The sequence below is a fragment of the Talaromyces marneffei genome, chromosome 6 (genome assembly GCF_009556855.1).
Source record: "Talaromyces marneffei chromosome 6, complete sequence".
Classification (NCBI taxonomy): Eukaryota; Fungi; Ascomycota; class Eurotiomycetes; order Eurotiales; family Trichocomaceae; genus Talaromyces; species Talaromyces marneffei.
In genome coordinates, this window is record NC_072353.1 from 1092089 (window position 1) to 1112744 (window position 20656).

The 20656-nt window shown below is 46.1% G+C and overlaps 9 protein-coding genes across 9 annotated transcripts; 4 read left to right on the forward strand and 5 right to left on the reverse strand.

Annotated features, from left to right (window-relative positions):
• Nucleotides 1–1570: 1570 nt before the first annotated feature.
• EYB26_007911 (uncharacterized protein) lies at nucleotides 1571–2041 on the forward strand (the record flags this gene model as incomplete). The annotated part of the gene is made up of 1 exon (XM_054267170.1): nucleotides 1571–2041. One exon carries the CDS (start codon nucleotides 1571–1573, stop codon nucleotides 2039–2041), a length of 471 nt encoding a protein of 156 aa, XP_054123145.1.
• An 821-nt stretch (nucleotides 2042–2862) lies between these two features.
• On the forward strand, nucleotides 2863–3285 carry EYB26_007912 (uncharacterized protein; the record flags this gene model as incomplete). The annotated part of the gene is made up of 1 exon (XM_054267171.1): nucleotides 2863–3285. The coding sequence occupies one exon, from the start codon at nucleotides 2863–2865 to the stop codon at nucleotides 3283–3285; it is 423 nt and encodes a 140-aa protein (XP_054123146.1).
• A 2133-nt stretch (nucleotides 3286–5418) lies between these two features.
• Nucleotides 5419–7470, reverse strand: EYB26_007913 (uncharacterized protein; the record flags this gene model as incomplete). Its single annotated transcript, XM_054267172.1, has 1 exon — nucleotides 5419–7470. One exon carries the CDS (start codon nucleotides 7468–7470, stop codon nucleotides 5419–5421), a length of 2052 nt encoding a protein of 683 aa, XP_054123147.1.
• A 763-nt stretch (nucleotides 7471–8233) lies between these two features.
• Nucleotides 8234–9695, reverse strand: EYB26_007914 (uncharacterized protein; the record flags this gene model as incomplete). Its single annotated transcript, XM_054267173.1, has 6 exons — nucleotides 8234–8560; nucleotides 8610–8679; nucleotides 8741–8759; nucleotides 8814–9312; nucleotides 9367–9551; nucleotides 9608–9695. The coding sequence occupies 6 exons, from the start codon at nucleotides 9693–9695 to the stop codon at nucleotides 8234–8236; spliced, it is 1188 nt and encodes a 395-aa protein (XP_054123148.1).
• A 993-nt stretch (nucleotides 9696–10688) lies between these two features.
• Nucleotides 10689–11975, forward strand: EYB26_007915 (uncharacterized protein; the record flags this gene model as incomplete). Its single annotated transcript, XM_054267174.1, has 4 exons — nucleotides 10689–10713; nucleotides 10776–10816; nucleotides 10895–11064; nucleotides 11129–11975. The coding sequence occupies 4 exons, from the start codon at nucleotides 10689–10691 to the stop codon at nucleotides 11973–11975; spliced, it is 1083 nt and encodes a 360-aa protein (XP_054123149.1).
• Nucleotides 11976–12199: 224 nt separating this feature from the next.
• Nucleotides 12200–13214, reverse strand: EYB26_007916 (uncharacterized protein; the record flags this gene model as incomplete). Its single annotated transcript, XM_054267175.1, has 3 exons — nucleotides 12200–12393; nucleotides 12444–12968; nucleotides 13046–13214. 3 exons carry the CDS (start codon nucleotides 13212–13214, stop codon nucleotides 12200–12202), a joined length of 888 nt encoding a protein of 295 aa, XP_054123150.1.
• Nucleotides 13215–13772: 558 nt separating this feature from the next.
• On the reverse strand, nucleotides 13773–15986 carry EYB26_007917 (uncharacterized protein; the record flags this gene model as incomplete). The annotated part of the gene is made up of 1 exon (XM_054267176.1): nucleotides 13773–15986. The coding sequence occupies one exon, from the start codon at nucleotides 15984–15986 to the stop codon at nucleotides 13773–13775; it is 2214 nt and encodes a 737-aa protein (XP_054123151.1).
• A 1345-nt stretch (nucleotides 15987–17331) lies between these two features.
• EYB26_007918 (uncharacterized protein) lies at nucleotides 17332–18879 on the forward strand (the record flags this gene model as incomplete). The annotated part of the gene is made up of 2 exons (XM_054267177.1): nucleotides 17332–18694; nucleotides 18758–18879. 2 exons carry the CDS (start codon nucleotides 17332–17334, stop codon nucleotides 18877–18879), a joined length of 1485 nt encoding a protein of 494 aa, XP_054123152.1.
• A 534-nt stretch (nucleotides 18880–19413) lies between these two features.
• EYB26_007919 (uncharacterized protein) lies at nucleotides 19414–19958 on the reverse strand (the record flags this gene model as incomplete). The annotated part of the gene is made up of 4 exons (XM_054267178.1): nucleotides 19414–19555; nucleotides 19757–19799; nucleotides 19856–19895; nucleotides 19953–19958. 4 exons carry the CDS (start codon nucleotides 19956–19958, stop codon nucleotides 19414–19416), a joined length of 231 nt encoding a protein of 76 aa, XP_054123153.1.
• Between the last annotated feature and the right edge of the window lie 698 nt (nucleotides 19959–20656).

The window sequence follows — 20656 nt, forward strand, 5'->3', positions numbered from 1 at the left end:
CGACTTAGTCAGACCAGTTGACTTTCCGAACTGACATGGAAGAGTGAAACTCATATCAACCCATCCCTATGTTACAAGGGAGGATAATGATTCCAATAATGAAAGGATTCGCCGTTTTCTTCTTTTGATTTCTTTCGCTTGCTTGAGCCACAATTGGAGGATCCCAGGATTTCTGTTTTTTTTTTCTATTTTCTCAATTATCAGTTACTGCCAGGAGACAGCGAACAACATTACCCTTTGGAAATCCGTCGTTACCTACTATCCTGGCGCCGTACGTACAGAGCTAGCATCGATATATGTAAGAACTAGTTTTTTCTCATTACGCACAAGTCTTTCCGGAAAGCACCAACTATGATGACTGTAAATGCCTCTGCAAATCACCATCATAACTTGAGTTGTCCCAGGGTCCGGATTCCTGTCATACAACATTGAAGATTAGAGAAGCACAAACTCTACTAGACTCCTTACTCGTATATGTTGTTGTCGCCGTTTTTCGACTTTCTGTCCTTTCTTTATATTCAAACTCATTGAATATCCTTTACAAGTTTCATGGTGACTACGTAGTTGACCCAAAAATAGTCAACGCTGCCTGTCGTCTAGAAAAAGGGGCAGAGTCATTGGACCCCGAGAGAGGGTCTCAAGAGCTCATCGCATGGTTCATCTACTAAAATTCTTCTTCTATTCCTGGAATAATATGTTACCCTACGTATGTTAATGGCTTGGATGATGATGGGTTACTTCTAGCGCATGTCAGTCGACCGATCTGTGTATGTCCATCAAATCATCCGATAATGGAGCAAAGGCTTCTTGCCTCGCTACTTACTGATACTTGATATCCGCAAAGCACGTTTGATATAGATTATCCCCATTTCCAAATGTCATACCTTAATTTATGAGTCATACAATGACCAGTACATAGGATGCTAGTGTTAGTAGTCGAAAGGGGAGGGTTCCAGTTCAGGAAGACTCTTCGGGTCACTTTAGCCTAGAAGCTATGTGAATTGCTCTGATATTGATGGTACTGCGGCACATGGTATGACTCTTTATAATTAGTCTAAATCCTATCCTAGTTGAAGTCACAGGACCAAATTTTGTCTCTTAGGACTCAATATCATTCTTCCTCTCTCTGAACAGTAAGAGACGCCATTACTCAATAGTCTATAGCTTCTCAATCACTATCTAAGGGTTCTACAAAAGTCATACTTGAGTCATATTGATTTTTCACCTTATGTTCCTTTTGTAATATCGGAGAAGCTCATCGGTGACCTCAGGAACCATGGATGGCACCAATCACATACTTTGAAGCTCGTCTGAAGTCTATCTATCATCCCAAGATTCGCCCATGACTCCTATAAGCCTCAAGATTTCTTTGTTCTCAAGGGTTTAATCCCTTCTTATGACTTCAATATTACTTTTATCACTATTTCTTTGATGATTCTTGCTTGTGTGACCTTGTGAGTACTCAGGAAGCATAAATACCCCCCTCCTCTTTCTACCATTGATCACATATTTGTACGTACACTACAAACATCTTCAACTCGTGATAACAATAAACATTCCCCCAAAAAGCATGCCCGCCTCACAACAAGAAGCCCCTAGACCACCACCAAGACATGAACGGGCTACGCCACCGTCAGCACTCGTGCAAGGCCGGCCCGAGAGAGTCTATATTCTGATTGATAGATGTGAGGAATTGGTCAGAGATCTATACAACACTGGATTTCATGCCTGGGACACGTTCTTCACCAAATATGGAATGTGGTACCAGCGCGTGCACTTCCATATCCATGATAGGCGTCAGGATATTCCCCAGGATGTGAAGACTGTCTTGATAAAGAGGCTACAAATACTGGAAGCGGAACTCAAAGTCGCCTACTCGCTCGTTACCTCCATTCATTCGCTACCGAAAGTTATGATGAAGGACATGCAAAATATTGAGGCAACGTTTTGGCCTCCGCATCGTATTGATATGCCAGGTGACCCACTAGCTGAGTTCATCGTCGACGATGAAGTCTTGGAGATGCTCCTCAGGTTGCCATGATGGTAGCAAAGAGGTCCAGATATAGAAGGGCTTGGGGAAGCATAAGATGAGCTTTACATGACCTAGACAGGCAAGTTACAAGATGAGGTAGCAGAAGTTTATCAATACAGGGAAGTTGAAAATTCCATAATTGGCTCGAAGTCATATAATTTGCCATTTCAATTCTATCTAGATATAATGTCTTATACCACGTATCCAAGCCATCATCTACCAAATGCTTGTGAATTCTGTACGATCAAAAGATTGCAAACCTACCTAGACAAGTTTTCTGGTTGAGTATATGCCTCCTATATTGGACTTTTTTTTTAACATTCAGAGACGAATATGACTCCTCTATGTCTAGGACTCTATAAATTAGCTCTACTCTCCCTACGTTCCTTTACAAGTGCCGTTAATTTTCCGTTTGTTTTTTGCATTGGTATACGTAGACATCATCTACTAAGTAGGTAGGAGAGTAGACAAATTTCAAAGAGTAATGTAGCCAGGCATCTAGATAGCTAATATCAGAATCCTCTTGACTTCGCCGAATACTCACTTTTTTTACCTGCATCTGTCTGAAAGAGATATCGTTGATCGTTTGGACGAAAAAAAGTCATATTTGTCTAGCCTTTTACATTTGTCTGATGGCTGTATATGCAACGACTCATACCCTGTATGATTGATTCATCTATGACTCTCAAACTTTTGTCACTATATGACCCAAATGACACAAAAATGGACATCTGCTCACTTTATTTATTAAGTAGCATCACCAATCTTTGAAATATCTTCCTGCATTAAAATACAACCCAACATCCCAACAATAGCCTAAAAATCTCACAATGGATACTCCTGAGACGCGATATGATCTGACTAAGGCAGGGCTCGAAGCCCTCACTGCTTATTTAAGGGCTCATAATAATCTGAACGCAGTCTATCCTACAATACTCGAAGACCAAGAGCTCACATATGGAGCGTCGACCTCCAATCTCTTCCTTCAGTGGCAGGAGTCTCACTCCAAATTCGAAGCCGTTGACGAAGGAAGCCTTGAGCGTAAGATTATCGCTACGCTTCGGAGTCTGGCGAAGACCCTTGGAGAACTCAAGGCGCAACTAGACCAAGCACAGCTGCAAAATTTGATAAAAATGCATGGATGGGAAAAGGTGTCGGATGGAAACAAGGATCTAAAAGAGAAAGACACCACAATCCGAAACAACATTAGGAACCTTAAGTTCTGTGTCCAGATGCTTTCTCCTACAGTGTAAGTTGGTCTGAGGACATCATCGGCTAAAAATCGAGCTTGAAAGTCCACTGGGATGAAGGGTAGTGGCAGAAGTGGTTATGCGAGAGAATGTCACCAGAGACACAGGTCTTTTGAGGTTTTCTAACAGAGAATCAAATGCTGGAAAGCACTTCCATCTTGAAAGTCATGGCCTGTACATAATTATCAAAATCAGAGAATAGAAAAACATCCCGCTAGTCAGATCCGGTTTATGAGTTATTCTCAGGATACTCTACCATGGTTATTCAGTGGGCTTTGTGACTCTGTACATTACTCGAGATCCTGTACAATTCTAGAATTGACGACACTCTCGACATGAATAGGTTCTCTATCTAAATATCTAGGACTCGACCCCAGTCAACTGAATTCGTACATGTCCAAAAAGCCTTTGATATCCTTAACCGGGTTTTCTGTCTCGTGAATAAGATACATCTCTTCCTCTCCAACCTCAAAGAGGGCGACGACAAGTTGGAAGACAAGCTGAAGAGCGCATCGTGGTTCTCAGAATGGTTGGATTTCAAGTCTGGTTTGTCGTCTACGTACATTTGCATGAATGACTAGAGAGATGACTCGAAAACCTCAATGACGCTCTGGTTTCCGTGACTTCTCTACTTACAATCGTATATAAAAACGCTGTCTTCCACCCATATTCTCTCAGGAGCGCCATCAATCTTTCATATCTTCTTCCAAGATTATTCCGGCATACAAACCACAAGTCAAATCACATACTATGCATTACACCAGGGGTATCAATAACAAAATCATGACTCGTATACCTAAGCCGGCCGCCCAGGTTTTGGGCTTTTTTTGGAATATGGATATACTCATGCCAACCTTGGCCCTGGAATTCGATGCAGCACGTACTTTCATAGCCACAGCCAACGATCTTTCTTCTCAGATTATGATAAGAGTCATGGACAATCAAAATCTAGGGTTGATTGACAGACTGAAAGACACAATCATTCCTCAACTGGAAAATCTAAGAACAGAACTTGAGGAGCTTGAAAATTGGATCGAGTCAGAGCCAAGGCTAGCGCAAGATATACGAGAGTATGGGTGGACAGGAGCGTCAATAACGAACCCCCATCGATTGGAACTACGCAACAGCATAGTACAAATTATCAATGACTTTTATTTTGCTACCCAGGAGCTTATTACATCCACCGGAGGCAGGTTACCTGTTCGTAGAGGGTCCGTACTCTCTTGAAGGTTTCAGCAGTGGCTTCAGTTGGATAGTGAGAACAAGGAGCTATACCGCTGTATCTATCGAGGAGGTAGAAATGAATGCAATAACAGACAACGAGAATTTCGAAAAGTTCTATCGTACCTGAATACACGGAGAATCAATCTTGGAGTAGAGTAGAGTGTAGAGTGTATTCAATCAATCTCCACGAATCTCCTAGCAGATCTGCATCATAACGGGAGGATACCCGGTCATTAAAAGATAATCAGTTACCTGAAGGTCATTTTTTGAAACTCGTGGTTGTTCGTCATTATCAATACTTTGACTTACTTATCAAGATCATGGTGATGGACTGGCTATAATGTACTCAAATAATCTATCTTTCTATATTGCCAGACGCCAACTAATGTTGGGGCTCCATTCAGCAAACAAGCAATCTCAACTAACCTTCTCAAAAATGACAAAAATGAAGAATGGACTTGTAAATTGGCTCAAATACAAAGAGTCCCAAACGGCCTGAGATCGGTAAGAAGCCGATGATCTAAAGACGAATGTAAATACAAGAATCGAATTGAACCCAGAATCGAACCAATAGCAGAGGAATGCATATTGGTTGATGAAAAGTTGCTAATATAACAGGGATGAAAATCAGAATCGAATGGTTTTCAAAAAAAGGAACAGAACGGAACCGCTAGACAGGAGTATCGATGCAAATTGAAAATTTCAAGGATGGAAGACTTGGAAAACAATGAAGTATACAACTTGTGCTTCCCAAAACAGAACCCCAGTACAAATAGCAACAAATACAGGGTCCCTACATGTGGTGGAGAAGATAATTTAGGATGAAGGAAGAAGATTTTCGCTGATATGATACAGCCTTTGATATGTTGAAACAAGAAAAAGTGTTGCTCAAGGTATAGCGAAGAGAGCCGGTTACTTGTCGGCTTCTACTGTATGCTCAAGCTTTAGTTCTGGTTTCTCGGAAGTGGATTCAAGAGGTTCTTCAACTGAAGTGCTCTGCTCTGGCTCTCCTGCCTTCTCGGCAGTTCCGGCAGGTGCGTCCTCCGAAGCGGCGGGGACTGATTCTTTGGTGGATTGTTCTAGTTCTGTTGCTTCAACTTCATGAGCTTCGGGGACTTCTTCCGTCTTGTTCACGACCTCCTCTTTGGAAATGATGATTTCTGCGATAGGATCCACGGTGGGCTCCGTGGTGGTATCTTGTTGGTTGTCGTGAAGCTCTTCAGTTTCCAATGTCGTCTCTGGGACACCCTCTTTGATATCAACCTCGAGTTCTTCAGGGACTGTTTCTGGAACTGATGTAAAGCCCTTATCAGTGATGACATCTGCATCGCTGGCTATGGTAGCTTCCGTCTGTGGATCTTCGGTCACCTCCTCAATGGTGCTTGGCTCAGCGAATGCCTCTGTAGATTTTGTTTTTGGCTCCTCGGCTACTTGCTCAGAAGATGGCTCTACGGTAGATTCAACAGCTGGCACTGTCACAACTGAATCTGAAGGGAGCTCGGCAATGGAAATTTCAGCTTCCTTTTGAGTCTCTTCCACCGCTGATACTTTCAATTCTTCAGCTTGATGGCCATTCTCCACGGGGAAAGCTTCTTTGATGACAGTCTGATCCGTCGCCACTCTTTCGATCTTGACTTCAGGCATAGCAGGCGTAGGGTCCTGAACGGAGTTTTCATGTCTCTCCATTTTGTCTTCGGTCTTGGCGGGAATATCTTTCTTTGGGCTGAACTTCACGGCCTTTGCGAGCCTCGGCGGGCTTCTCGGCTCAACTTTGTCATGCATTTTACTCGCAGAGCTAGCAGTAGGACGCATCATCCGAGCGAGGAAACTCTCTTCCCCGGGAGCACGTGTGGATGTGGTGCTCATACGAGATCTTGGTCGATCAGGAATAGTGTGACTCGCTAATCGAGATGTATCTGGCCGAAGAGTTGATGGCTTGCGAGAAAGAGTCTTTGCTGGTTCTGCTTTGGGTGAGCTCCGTAGATTTACGTGGCTCTGAGAACGTGCCAACGTTCCAGTTCGGGCAGCTGAGGCAGCTGTAGGGGTTACGAGAGACGCAGGAAGTCGCACAGGGCGGGTGGGGGACTTTGGAGTAGGCTTCGTCTTGGGGGAGGGCTGAACAGCAGGCCTCTTGGTAGCATCATGAGGTGTGCTGGAACGCTCGGCGCGAGCAGTCGGGGCTGAGCTCCGGACAGCAGTAGTTTTGCTAATAACAGGTTTATCTGAGTGCGCCGTGGCGTGAGTTGTTGTGGTGGCTGACCTTGTGGGCGTAGACGAAGGCTTCTTTTCCTTTGTGGTGGCACCTCTGGTTGGATTCTTGGTTGCGGAGGACTCTTTCGCAATCGACATCGTGGATGAGCTCTTCTTGATTGCCTTTGAAGGAACTGCCTGCTTTGTGGATACGGCGGGTGTGGACTTAATCGCCGGTTTCTCAACAATCGCAGGCTGCAATAATTCTGGTTTGGTCTCCGACTTTGTCTCTGGCTTTGTCTCTGATTTCTCGGTACCCGTTCTCGGTTGTATATTGTCCTTCACAGCGAGAGACGCAAGCTTCGCAGTGACACTTTCGACTCTATCCCCTTGGAAGGCAGCGAGTGCGGTACGAATTTTGTGGGGAGACGGGCCGAACGGGGAGGCCGAGGCGGTTTCGAGTTGTCCAGTGGGCGACACGGTGGCAGATCTTTGATTCGAGTCCACGTCTGTGTTGTAGCTGTCGGTTCTTCGCAGTGCACCGGGAGTGGGTGAGCCTTGGCCATTTCTCTCTACAGACACAAAGCTGGCCCGCACTTTGGACAACGGTCTGTTGGTGGCATTGTCTTGCGAGTCGGTGGAAGGTCGGCCGCGGGAAGGAGACACGTCGGGGTAGTTGTTGTTGTTGTTGTTGTTGTTGTTGTTGTTATTGTTTGAGTTTTCGAATTTTGCCAAAAGACTCCGAACACCGCCAGAAGCAGGAAGAGCGGCCATAATGTGCGGTGTACAAAGTATTGTTGAGAGGTTGAGTGTTTGTCTGGGTCAACGAGGTGAGCTCCTACCGTCGCACGGACGGGGGGGGGCCTCGACGAAGTGGTGAGATATGTGGATGGGAGGTAAACAATGCAGAGACAACGATAAATAGAGGTGATACGTATATCACATACTATCTGTGTGGATGCACATAAAAGAAATAATATCTAGACGCAAAAGGTCCGATACGAACGACGTGTCCACGTTGAGTTGAAACATGGAGGAATAATGAAAGAGGGACGCCGTCGCCAGGGGCATCGAGGCTATCGGATAATCCACTCCCGTGATCCAGGGGTCTTGCACGGCAGATCTCCAGTTCCCCACCTAAGAACCATTACCACTGTCTTGGTTCTTACTCCATAGTTACACTCTTAGTCTCTTAGGTACTCGACTATCGGGATCGGTGAGCTACTGGTTGTACGGATTGTCAATTGATCAATTGAGATATCCCCGTATGGATGCCGACAATGTTATGGAAAGAGCGTTACCATCGCGAGATCCTAATGAGCACGCAGCACTCAATAGCTGACCCCGACTTCTGCGACTAGTGAGCCAATAATCTACGCTCAATCGGACATCGGAGAAGTCTGCGACACGTATGACATATTGATTCTGATCGCGCGGCATTGACAATAAATTAAAGTGACCCCTCATTCATATGTACGTATGTAGTATGACCTGTCGTGGCCGAGTACACTCGGAGTTCCAGATCTGAGATCAATATTCATGCATCTTCAAACTTTACCATATACTTATCCAGCAGCTCCTTGACCCTATCAACAGGCAATGCAGGTTGAGCACGTCCTTTGAATCCTGTCAGCGGTTCCGCGCGGCACATGGAGTTCAAGATGGCCTCTTCTGTCGCCTCTGAAGTTGCATAGAATAATGAGTCAATCACCTCGTTCTTGAGTGTTTCTACTTGCTGTGTTTCGAGTGGAGGCAGGTAGTCAAACCCGCTAGATGATGTAGCCAGTTCATTTGGAGAAGTTCCTGTGGATAGAGCGAGGAATATTTCGCCTGAGAAGTTTCGTCCCGCAGCGTGACCACCAACCTGCCAACAGTTAACATTTATTATCGCGGATTCGATACGATAGCCTGACTTGTGTGACGCCCATCCCCGCGTGCTGCGCAATCCGTCGCAATTGGTGTGGGAGTAACGGCGCATCGGTACTGTGAGCGATGTCAGCAAGTTCAATACCAGCCTAGTTATCCAACAATTGTTGCGACTTACACGACAACAATTATAATGCCTTTTGCATATTAGCATATATTCAAAAACCATCTAAGCGAATAAAAGTACTCACTTCCTTCTGCTGCCTTTCCTCCCTTGGGGAACTGTGTCTCCTCTTTCTTCGAGGCAGCTCGAACTTTAGCTTCTTCCCTGAGCAGAAACTCTCCAACGGGCACGTTCCCAATACGGAGATCATCCTTCTGCCCATGATTTGCCTGCACAAGTACACCAAGTGTATAATCCTTGTCAGCCCCGGGTACAATTCTGGAACTAGTTCCAGTACCTCCTTTGTAACCATGACATCTCATTGCCGTGCCTCCGCCGTAGTTTCCCTCTAAAATCTCAGTCTGTGTCTTCGATGCCTCGATAGCGTCATAGACGACCTGCTTATCGACCACCGATGCACTGATATCGTTGAGAAGTCCATCAAATGTTTCTGCCACGACGGGGATGCTGACTCGGCGCATGATTTGTTCTTCATCGTCTCCCGCCAGGGCGCCCTGCTCCAGTTGCCATAGAAAGAGGGCATCGTATACTTTTCCCACGCTGACTGTGTTGGTCAGGGCGATCGGCTACGGCTTGGTTGTGAGTAAGTGATATTTTTGAATTTGGGACGGATATCATACTGCACTGATAAAGCCCCATTCCGTCAGGCCATGGGTACCTGTCATCTCGCCCATTCCATTTAGATCATGGGTTGCCGCATAGCATGGCAGGAGGCGTGTCTTTTCGATTCCACGGGGAAGGATCACGGTGACTCCAGTGTGTATATCTTGACCTTCGTGGATGGTTTTTTGGCCAACCGCAACTCCTGTGATTTGGTTAGCATCTCTCTGTCATTTGAGAGAAATCATTCCATGAAGATACCTTCTACATCAAGCAATGAGTTCGTTTTTCCTGTCTTAAATCTTCCAGGACTGTATCCCAGGTCTCGAATGCGAGGCCGCGACTTCATTGTCTTCGGTTCAAATCACATGCAACCTATCACTTTAGAGTTTTGTTATCCAATGACTTTCTGAAGATAGCGACCGTGGAAGGCTCCGCTGTCCTTAAATATATAGTGCCTCCAGAGAATGTCACTGCCTGTAAAACTAATGCTACAGAGCTCTATGACCGTTCTCTCCACCGCCATCTCCGACTAAAGAAGATCCATATCGGATCTGAGCGTTGATTCCTAGTATCAGATAGCATGAATTATCTCGGTAGACTGACATGATTGGATAATTAATCTATTCTGGTGTAGTATCCTCAGCAGCGGGGTTCATTGTGGTTGGTCAGCAGTACGACAGCGTTGGTACAAGAGGATATATATATATTGCTCGATTCAAACCCGAGCAGTCGGGTTTGGACGATAGGCATTCAACTGCAGCGATAGGGTTTAATCGAGTCATAATATCCCGAGTTCAATATCCATTCCATAACTCCAGTCAAGTATAGAAGCGTAGGCAGCCATATTTTGTCCTTACTGCATCGGTTGTAGTTACTTTGTTCATACCCTTCGTTCAGCGAAGATGTATGGATATTCATTTGGCTGATCATGCGATTTTTTGGTTTGACATACATCAATCCTCAGTGGTCTACCGGTCATGATTGGCGCTTGTCACTGCAATAGCAGCAACCCGCGCTAGAACAGGGTTCGACTCCCTGCTGGGGAGGATTTTCTTTTTTGCCTTTTTTCCTGATTTTCTTCAGACGTATTTCGCTTATATCGTCATGATAAGCTATGATCATTGAGACGGTTTATGGTTTATTCCAGTTATTTTTCTTGAAAACACGTAGTGGAATCTCCTATGCAACCGATGTTCTTGCAGGCCATCTCGGCAAGCGGATATAAGATAATCCAGCAAAAAAAGTGCGGGCAAATCTTCCGCGATCGCGACAAGCTCCGAGAACGGACTTCATCTTGAATCCTGAGCATTGCACTCAACAAGAGCAGAATTGCACAATAATGGCTGCCAGAACACTACGCATAGGTTAATTGCGTCCGAATTTACCCTAAATACGTTCTCTAAGCTAATTGAGTTTCTGCATAAAGGTCTCATCCCCGGAGACGGTATCGGACGGGAGGTCATTCCTGTATGTGCACACATCGCAGCAAATATACAACAATTCAATGCGTTGGTGAAAAATGACACTCATTTTGCTTTTACATAGGCTGGTCGGCGACTCTTGGAATCTCTTCCAACCTCACTGGGTCTCAAATTCTCCTTTGTTGACCTCGATGCTGGCTTTGATACTTTCAAGAAGACTGGCAGTGCGCTACCCGACAAGACGGTTGATACCTTGAAGAAGGAATGTGACGGTGCTTTGTTTGGTGCAGTTAGGTATTGACAAACTCTTCTACATTTTCGAAAAAAGGGATAAGAAGTGCCAATTGATATTCGATAGCTCCCCAAGCACCAAAGTTGCCGGCTACTCCTCTCCCATCGTCGCTCTCCGCAAGCGTCTCGACCTCTACGCCAATGTTCGCCCCGTCAAGACCACTGCCGGCGGCAGCGCAACCGGCTCTCCCATCGATCTCGTCATCGTCCGTGAAAACACCGAAGATCTATACGTGAAGGAAGAAAAGACAATCGAAGGCCCCAACGGCAAGGTTGCCGAGGCTATCAAGCGTATTTCGGAACGCGCCTCTTTCCGCATCGCTACCATGGCCGGCGAAATCGCTCTTCGACGACAGAAGATCCGTCAAGTCTCTCCAGGAACGTCGCACTTGTCCAAGCCTATGGTTACCATCACTCACAAATCCAATGTCTTGTCTCAGACCGACGGTCTATTCCGTGAGACTGCCCGCAAAGCTCTCGCAGATCTTAAGTTCAGCACCATTGAAGTTGAGGAGCAAATCGTCGATTCCATGGTGTACAAGCTTTTCCGTCAACCTGGTTACTACGATGTCATTGTTGCGCCCAACCTGTACGGCGATATTTTGTCCGACGGTGCTGCCGCCCTTGTCGGTAGCTTGGGTCTAGTTCCCAGCGCTAATGTTGGTGATGATTTCGCTATTGGTGAGCCTTGCCATGGAAGTGCCCCCGATATTGAAGGAAAGGGCATTGCCAATCCTATCGCTACTCTGCGTAGTGTGGCGCTTATGCTTGAGTTCCTTGGTGAGGAGCCTGCTGCTGCCAAGATTTATGCTGCTGTTGATGCCAACCTTGATGAGGGCAAGTATCTTTCGCCTGATCTTGGCGGAAAGGCTACTACCCAGGAAGTCCTTGATGATGTCTTGAAGAGATTGTAATTAATACTCCCATATAGTTGAGGTCTTGAACTTGCATGTTAGATAGGTACACAAAAGTCTTTTTTTCTATAATGTTCTAGCCAGGCATGATACAAATAAAGGATTGGTATACAGAAAAGATCAGGAAAATAAGCAAAACAAGATTCATCAACTCGTCCACATCAATAGCTCTGTTGGTTTCCCTGGTTTTTGCTTTTCTTTTCCGACGAAGATCCTGGTCTACCTTATTCTCCCTCACTAGCAGATGAATCTCGTTCCACAATCTCCTCGTCCGAGCCTTCCACCAGCAAAGTGAACAAAATCACGAGGACTTCCCTGTCTAATTTCTTATTTGTGAGCGTATATCGTAGCTTGTGCTTTCGCGCGTCTATATATTTTGCGACATGGAGATGGAATCCGGGGAGACGGAGGGTGAAGTCTGTCAATCATACGTTAGTGTCGAAATGGAACTGTTGGGGACAAGCATACCATTAAACCCCAAATACGGATTGCCAAAATCAACCAAATACTGCCTCCCCTTCTCAAACACAAACTCGTTCCTCTTATTCTCATCCAGAAAATATTTCTTTCTTTGAGCAATATCATCCGGAATCTGTAACTTCTCCCTTTCTTCCTTCCCACTCCCCTCACCCCCTTCCTCGACAACAGCAATCTTCTCATGCCTATTCCCTTCCTTCTCCTCCTTTGGGTCAACCTTCTCCCCAATCCGGAAATAATTCCAAGACGCCAGTCCGGGACTATACAAATACGGCTTATCGGCATACGGATCCCCATCCAAACCCGGATCAATAGCCCATTTCACTATCCGCAAAGCGGTGTTGAACCCAGGGGGTATGCTGTCCCGAATGGGTCGGTTGAAGTCGTTGCCGAACATGAGGTCATTGCCGCTTATGTCTTGTTTGGGGATGAGGATGAAGGAGATAGAGTATTGGTCAAACTCGTGGAGCGGGTGGGTGAAGTAGGGGCTTGTTTTGGGGGAGTTGTTTGGGAGACCTTTCTCATGGGTAATAGTTAGTTGATATGTATGCCCTTTCTTGAATTTGGAGGGGGGGGGGGGGGGACGGGGTTACCGGTGTAGTCTTGGACACGCACGCAGAGATAAGAAATGGCTTGCTCATTTTCAATGCATAGGGTTTCTTCTGCATTGACGGGTACAGTTCGGTGTGTCTTGAGGTCGTAGCTAGGTCCTGCGGTTACTCTGAGACGGTAATTTGCTGTAGGAGTTCCCAGAGTCGGCATTTTTGCTCTCTTTCTTATTTCTTGAGGCTACTTAATTGAACGTAGCCAAGATAACGAGAAAATAAATATCAATAGAATCGCCTCAGGTACTGATGACAGTCGACAGATGGTGTGGAAATAACGACGTCATGCCGCCCTTGGCCCCGTACCTTCCGCCGATCGCCCTAAGCTTATTTCCACTACGGGTACATCGGAACGTTACAAAATGCCTGTTTGGGAAGTTACCCGTACTCCTTCTTCACTCCAGGTTGAGATGTAAATGTAGGTTCTATTCTGAAGTAATCTGACAAATTGAAGAGTAACCAATCTGTAGGTACACAAACAAACACACCGTCTGTCACGCCTGACACAATGCTGCGCAAAGGGAAGTCAAGGATAGGAGGTTCATAAAGAAAGAACAAAGAATGACGCCTCCCTTATTATACAAACAAGGAACAGGAGATACAAGACCAAGACAGTTGTACAAAGGAAATTTTCACAAGAAAAAGAAAGGATGGGCATGTGAAACCCGAAAACTATGACCAAGATGGTAAAAGAGTTGGTCAGTGTCTAGTGCGTTTACTCGACGCTCGCGTCTTCTTCGTCGATAGCTTCCAAGAAAGCATCGGATGCAGGCACGTCGGTCTGCGGTTCTGATCCACCAATGCCGCTATCCAGTCCAAGCTCGCTGCTGGACAAGGTACGACGATCTTTGCCGCGGCCCAGACGTACGTTCTCCAAAGCACCATTAAGAGACTTCTTCAAAGGAGAGTTTGTCGGAAGACTAGGCTCAGACTGCGCGTTGTTGGAGTCAGTGCCTATAAGAATCTTCTCCGTAATTTCGCGCCGCTTCTCGTTCTTGCGCTCGATATCGAAGACCTTGGCAAATTTCGACATGGAGTTCTGGAAGAGGGCTTCGATCCGGTCGCGAGCCTCCACATGCTGTTTGTTGTGCGCTTGCAACATCTTATTGAGCTCTTCTGTTTTTGCAAGATCGGCTTGGGTAGACTGTAGTTCCGTCGATACATCTGCAATGCGAGTATTGAGATGTCCAATTTTCTGGTCTCGTTCGACGATACGGTCAACAAGTTTCTTGTTCTCTTCAATAAGGTTGCCAACATGCTTGGCAAGGTCTGCTAATTCCTTTTCCTTCTCTATCAGAGATTTCTTGAACTCCTCAATCGTCTTCGATCGATAATCGGCAATGTTGGTGATAGAGTTCACAGAATCTTCCAGATCCTTAATCCGCCGTTTTGAGATGTGTTGTTCTTCCTGCTGTTGTTTCTCCAGTTCTGAGATAATATTTTCGTGAGTCTCCTGGTCCTTGTAGTATTTTTTGAGGGCCGTATTGAGTTTTGCGATTGAATCTTCCTTCTCCTTCAGTGCCCGCTCAACTTCTTGCAGGCGCATTCGAACTCGAAGCATATCCTCAGCATCGTCCTCTTTGCTGCCTTCAAAATTCCTGACTTTGGTGCGCTCCTTGTCCAGAAGTATGAGGGTGTAGTCAAACTGTTGTCTGAGAGAATCGTGGGCCTCACATACCGTCATTTTGGCTTTGTGCTCAAGGATTAGAGCGTTGGAAACCTGTCGAAGATGTATAATGAAGGCTTTTAGAATTACTTTGCCATTGAAACGAGGTGGTAGTTTCTCTTCAGATCTATAACCCTTGAGTTCCTCTCGTGCTGATTCGAAGGTGTCACGCATCTGGGCAAGTATGGCGTCGATATTGGGACCCGAGAATCCCATCTGATTAAGCTCGTCTTGGGTCGCTTTGAGAACCTGAGTAAGATCAGACTCTGTCCTAAGGGCAGCCTCTAATCGAGGCACAATTTGCTTCATGAAGTCCGCTGGAGGAGTGGTGGCCTCTGCTTCAGGCTCAGTTGAAGATAGTGGGTTTAGCTTGCGCCATTCGTTGAAAAGATCTTGTTTCTCTTTGCGCGCAGCCGCCAAGTCCTCTGCCATCATTCGCAGTTCCTCCGAGGACTGATCATCCATGATGGAAACTGGATGACTGAAACCTGTGTGAGGGGTAATCGGAGATGTCTCCTCCGGGCTGGCCGAGTTGTCCGAGCTCAAACCATGAGCATCACCATAACGGTTGAATGTCGGAGAATCTGACATGACCATGGTACCGTCTACCGTATCGTCATCGATGAGAATAGTCTCAAAGTTGTCGTTGAAAATATTATTGTCGTGTGCCCCTGATGCTTGTGCCGATTCATAACTGCCCAACTTCTTTTGTAAAGACTCAATTTCAGCAGCTGCTTTCTTAAGATCCTTTTTCTCGCTATCGAATCTGTTCATCACGTCACTGAGGCCAGATCGCACCAAGCGGCGGCGAGCTCTAGCATCTAGGATCTGGCGGAAGGGGGTGAACTGAACAGTGATGGGTTCGGTCCGTCCGACAAGTTCTGGATCCATCAAGGTTTCCGAAAGGAAGACGGGGGCAGACTGTCGTCGGCTAGGTCGCGAAGGAGTCTGAGCCCCTGAACTGCGTCGACGTCCATCAATACCCGCATGGCCCATGGCTGGAGTGAGCCCTGTCGTTCCACTGGGCCGTCTGGTGATCGATGAAGGACCTGGATCAGAGAAACGAGCGCGTTTCTGCCGACGCTTAGGCGTCTGAGGCGAGCCAGTCGTCTGGTTTGCGATCTGATTGCCATCTTGACGCGTCACAGCATCCGCTTCAGATAAACCTGACGCCGTTGAACGGGACTGGAGTTCCGATGAAGCTACATGGCTTCGCTTTCGGCTACTAGTCGAGCCCGTCATGGCTCGAGTCTTTGGAACCATGGTTAAAGGCTGCGTGCAGACCGGTGCAATCTGATGCCTGATAATACTATTGACCAGTTAGTAATCTGTATACCGTATTCAGGCTATGAAGAGTCTCAATCATACTTATCTGAAGAACGCGTGTGAATCTATCAACACGTCTCCAAGTGCTGTTTTGGGTGTAATCGTGTGAAGAAACTAGATGTACGAGGAAAGGATGGCGAGGATAATTTATGGCAGACCATGAGCTTCTGTCAACAACAGTGGTGACGGGTAACACCGCGGGTAGAAACAAACAAATAGCCCTAACAGGCAATCGCGGTGCCAATTGTCAAATCAAAAGACAGAATGAATCAGGTTTAGAAGGTGTAGGTCATAAAAACCATTCGAGAAGGTACCGCAGGGCAATTTCCAGAGAAAACGTATGGAAAAGCCCGTCCACTTCAAGACCTTCGAGACGCGTATGATACACAAAACAAATAGTGAGCTAACATTTTAGGGGATATTTCAGATGTATCCAAGTGACTGGTGGTTTTCGTCCTACAGCAGGCAGCAATCCTAGCTAACCTTAAGCATCTACAGGAACTAAAAGCCAAGTATCGTCTCCATAATGCAGTTCTTACAGGGGATACACTATGGAAAAAGCACGCGCATTGACCAATTGGGAAAAAGTAAACAAACTCCTCAGGGACTTCTCCACGAACCATGTGGGCCATGTTCGAGTATCAAAGAACAGGGAGCATTGTAAGCCAATCGATTGATGTGCAGTGTCAGGTGCAAATTGTGCTAGGGTTCGTTATCGAAGGGTCTTTCTTGGTGGGAGAAGACGGTTTGTTTTGTTTGATATGACGATTGTTATGCGTTGGGCAGGCTGATTGGCTGAAAACGCGTGTTGACATTTCAGGTAAGTCGAGCTAAAGGCGCTTTACTATATATGGAATAGTCAGGGAAGGGGCGCGAATCACAAACCCAGATGAGACGAGCTATGCTATAAGTAGACTAGTGCACTCTCCGATCAAGCAGCCAAACGACAAACAGACAAACAGAACAAACTGGAGGAACATCCGTCTCATTGCCGAGTGCGGGCCAAGGCTAATCACGATATATAGCTTTGATAGTATACATCATGTAGGCATGTTTGATTGATGTCCTCTCTCTTCTTTTAACAGACCTGCTTCCTCTGAATCGCTCAGATCTCATGTCACCGTCAAGACAGGATACAATGAGCTACAGGAGGACTTTGGCCGCTCCTTTGAGATGATGTCATCTTATCTCCGATAGATAAGATATTGATACAAGCTGAACAAGAATTTCAAGCGTATTGACGACTAATACTCGTCTGGATTTTATTCATAATACGTACACAATGGGCCAGCTGACGGACCTGCCCGATGAGCTACTCCACGACGTGCTCTCGCTTCTCCCCGCGGTAGACCTAGTATCCATCTCCGCAACTTGTCGAACATTATACCGCCAATCCCGGGACGAGAAGCTATGGCAACGTCTCGTCAACGCCAACATACCCAACAAGATCACGAAGCCCGGCATATTCCACACTTTCAAAGACTTGTACTCCGCTCATCATCCATACTGGTTTCTGCCGCGAAACAAGATATGGTTCTCAGATGATGAGTCCACCGGCACATTAATCATCAGCCGCTACGACAACCGGCGCGGCGTGGTTGAGGCATTTCGCCTTGTGGCCGAGTTGAATGAGGAGATTGCTGTGCCATGGCAGTCTCATCCAGATGTTGAGATTCAACCGTTCAATCCAAGGTTGCGTCTGTGGCTTGATGATCCGATTATTGAGTTGCGGAATCCTGATCGATTGCCTCTTCGGGATAGGCAGTATGCTCGGGATCAGTTCAAGATGACCATGGCGAACCGCACCGCTAGAGTCTGCAGCTCTTTTTTTTTATGTAGGGGAAGTCTCGGTACTTCTCCGAGGATCAGGAACGATTTCCTCTGGCCACCCGTCACAATTCCCGGTGAACGATCAGTCCGCAAACGCCACGATTTTCTTGCCGACGAGACATCAAATACATTTCAAAACATTCAAAAGTTTCGCAAAAACCCTAACAAAATATCGGAAACGAGCTTTTATCTCCTCAAATGGCCGCATTTCGGCCTGGGACAACCGGTTATTCCGAGACATCGTATAAATCAGACATGGATATTCTCGACCCTCGATCCCGCACTATACACCCCGACAAAAGATAAACCCTTCCAAGGGATATGGGTTGGGGACTACAATTTCCACAAATGCGAATTTCTCCTATTTTTGCAGCGAGATGGCGGTGAACCCGCACCACTAACCAACAATGCGAGACGACATTTACGAGCGATGCTAGGCGGCGCACGAATCTTTGAGGAAACGCCCTACGACTTTATCAATGACCAAGATGAAGCAGTAACAGCCGAAGAAGAAGAAGAAGAAGAAGAAGAAGTCGTTTTACTAAACGGTCGATTCGAAGATGCTTTTGAGCGCGCGAGCCCACCAGATTCCCTGGCCAGTAATGAAGTCGATGAATATAACGGCGTCAGATTCCAGGGTCGTTTGGAGGGGATCAAATTGACTGGTGACCCGAATATTCCGCGTGGAGAAATATCGTTTGTGGCGGAGGATATTGGCCCGAAAGGGTTGCTAGGTGTTTCGCAGGATGAGGAGTTTCGGGGTGTGAGGGTTGTGAAGAGTAAGGGGCATATTGCATTTGAGCATTATACTGATGGTAAGTTTTCAATATCCTATTCTGAAAAGTGGTGAAGAGGTTGTTGATGATGATGATGTCTAGATCAATGGGTTAACACGCAGTTATTCCTGATTTCGCCGGATTATGTGGCCCAGTACTGGGAGCCGATGAATCATATATCGTTCTTCCGACGTGTGAATATCGATGAATTTACCAAGGTATAATTAATATAATAAAATATTTCATTTTTTGCATGGTACAGCGGATAGCCTGGATACATTTACATATTCTACCTTCCTCAAAATCAGACCAGCTATAATAGGTTTCTCAATATGAAGTAGACTTGTAATTTCTGTATGTGAGACTACATATATGTATTGGGTTGTAAGAGTACAAATAATTCAACGTTCCTGTCCATGGACTAATCACAATTGAAGGCTGTACAAGAGAACCTAGGGAAACATGGGAACAAAGGACCAAACGCCAAGGTATATGATTCATAGCGGTTTCGTGGGAAGGTGGAAACAAGTCATCTCGAATGGCGATCGTTCAGTCGGCTGCTCGAGTCTGCTCTAGTCCGTGGATGGTGCATATAGTTTGTCTGCGACGAGATCTGTTCGCCTATGCTCCGCCGAATCCATGCACACTCTCTGTTGTTACAAATGGAATGAGATAAAGGAGTTCATGGTGATGCGACTTTCGCCCCAGCAAGAACGAGGCATCTAACAAACAAGATCGAATCGGAAAGGGCAGATGATTTATCGTCGTCGCTCAAAATACGAAGTCGACCCCAACACTGCAACGGACTGATCCATAACCCACTCTCCGACACCCAAATAACTCTCTATCCATCGCTTAATGTCTTTGCTATCGGTAATCTTATCTGTGTTGAGACTGGGGCTGTGTGCTTGGGTCCTACAGACATCAATATACCCTTGCCACCTCAGCCATCTTCGCGGTTGTCTTGATAAAACAAGGCGAAGATGGGAAAGGGAGCAAAAGGGAGATCGATGTTTGGGGCGGACGTGCGAGAATTAGTACTCTTTCTTTTGTTTCGTGGCCATGGTAGTTGTCGATGGAAAGAGGTTGCTTGGGACATACGTAAGACCGGTAGATCGCTTTATGCCTGCTAAAAATGCAGAGACTGGATATGTGTTAGCTTTTTATGCAGGAGTAGACAAACTTCTGATGTGTACATACTCAATACTGCGTCGAACGCATAATGTGTCAGGCGACCGAACTATGTATCTATATCAGCACCGTTCGTTTGTCGTTGGCTTTCGGGCGTGGTACGTACAACCATGTTGGCTGTTTATTTTGGAGCAGGTCTGCAATATTTGATGCCAAAGACAGAAAATTGAGATAGTTGAGGTACTTCAGTAGAGGTGATGCAGATCATCAGAACTTCAGAACTCTCGGCGGTCAGTGTCACGGGGCAACCAACGATCACAGCACAGTGCCACAGTCAGCCCGAACATGTGATTCAAGGTCATGTGATCCACATGGGCTTGGCATGTGTTATCGATAAGAAATGAGCTACGGCCAATCACTCGCAGAACCCCGCCCCCACCACTTCTCTCTAGTGCGGCATGTCATGGATGATGGCTGGATAAGTGTCAGATAAAACTGCATCTCAAGAAAAAACATCCACTGATCTACACAGATATACTATGTATGTTGTTGGTCAATTCTTTTTGTCAAAACCAAGACCATGCCAAATAGCTTGGCCGCTGATTAGATGAGTTCATCCGGCCACTCCGTCTAGACGGAGTACCGGAGTAACATCAGTCTGATAGGCAACTGTTAAGATTAAATAGTCCCAAGCAGCCAAGCAGCCAAGCTACATGAGACTGATACGTAGTTACATGATACATGATACAGTGTACAGTGTATAGTGTAGTCTTGTAGGAGGCTAGCTGATTGTAGAGTTGCACAGTCACCGAGTGACCGTACACCGGATTCGGGGTCGGCGGGTAGCGGAGTGCTATCCACCGTTGGGGA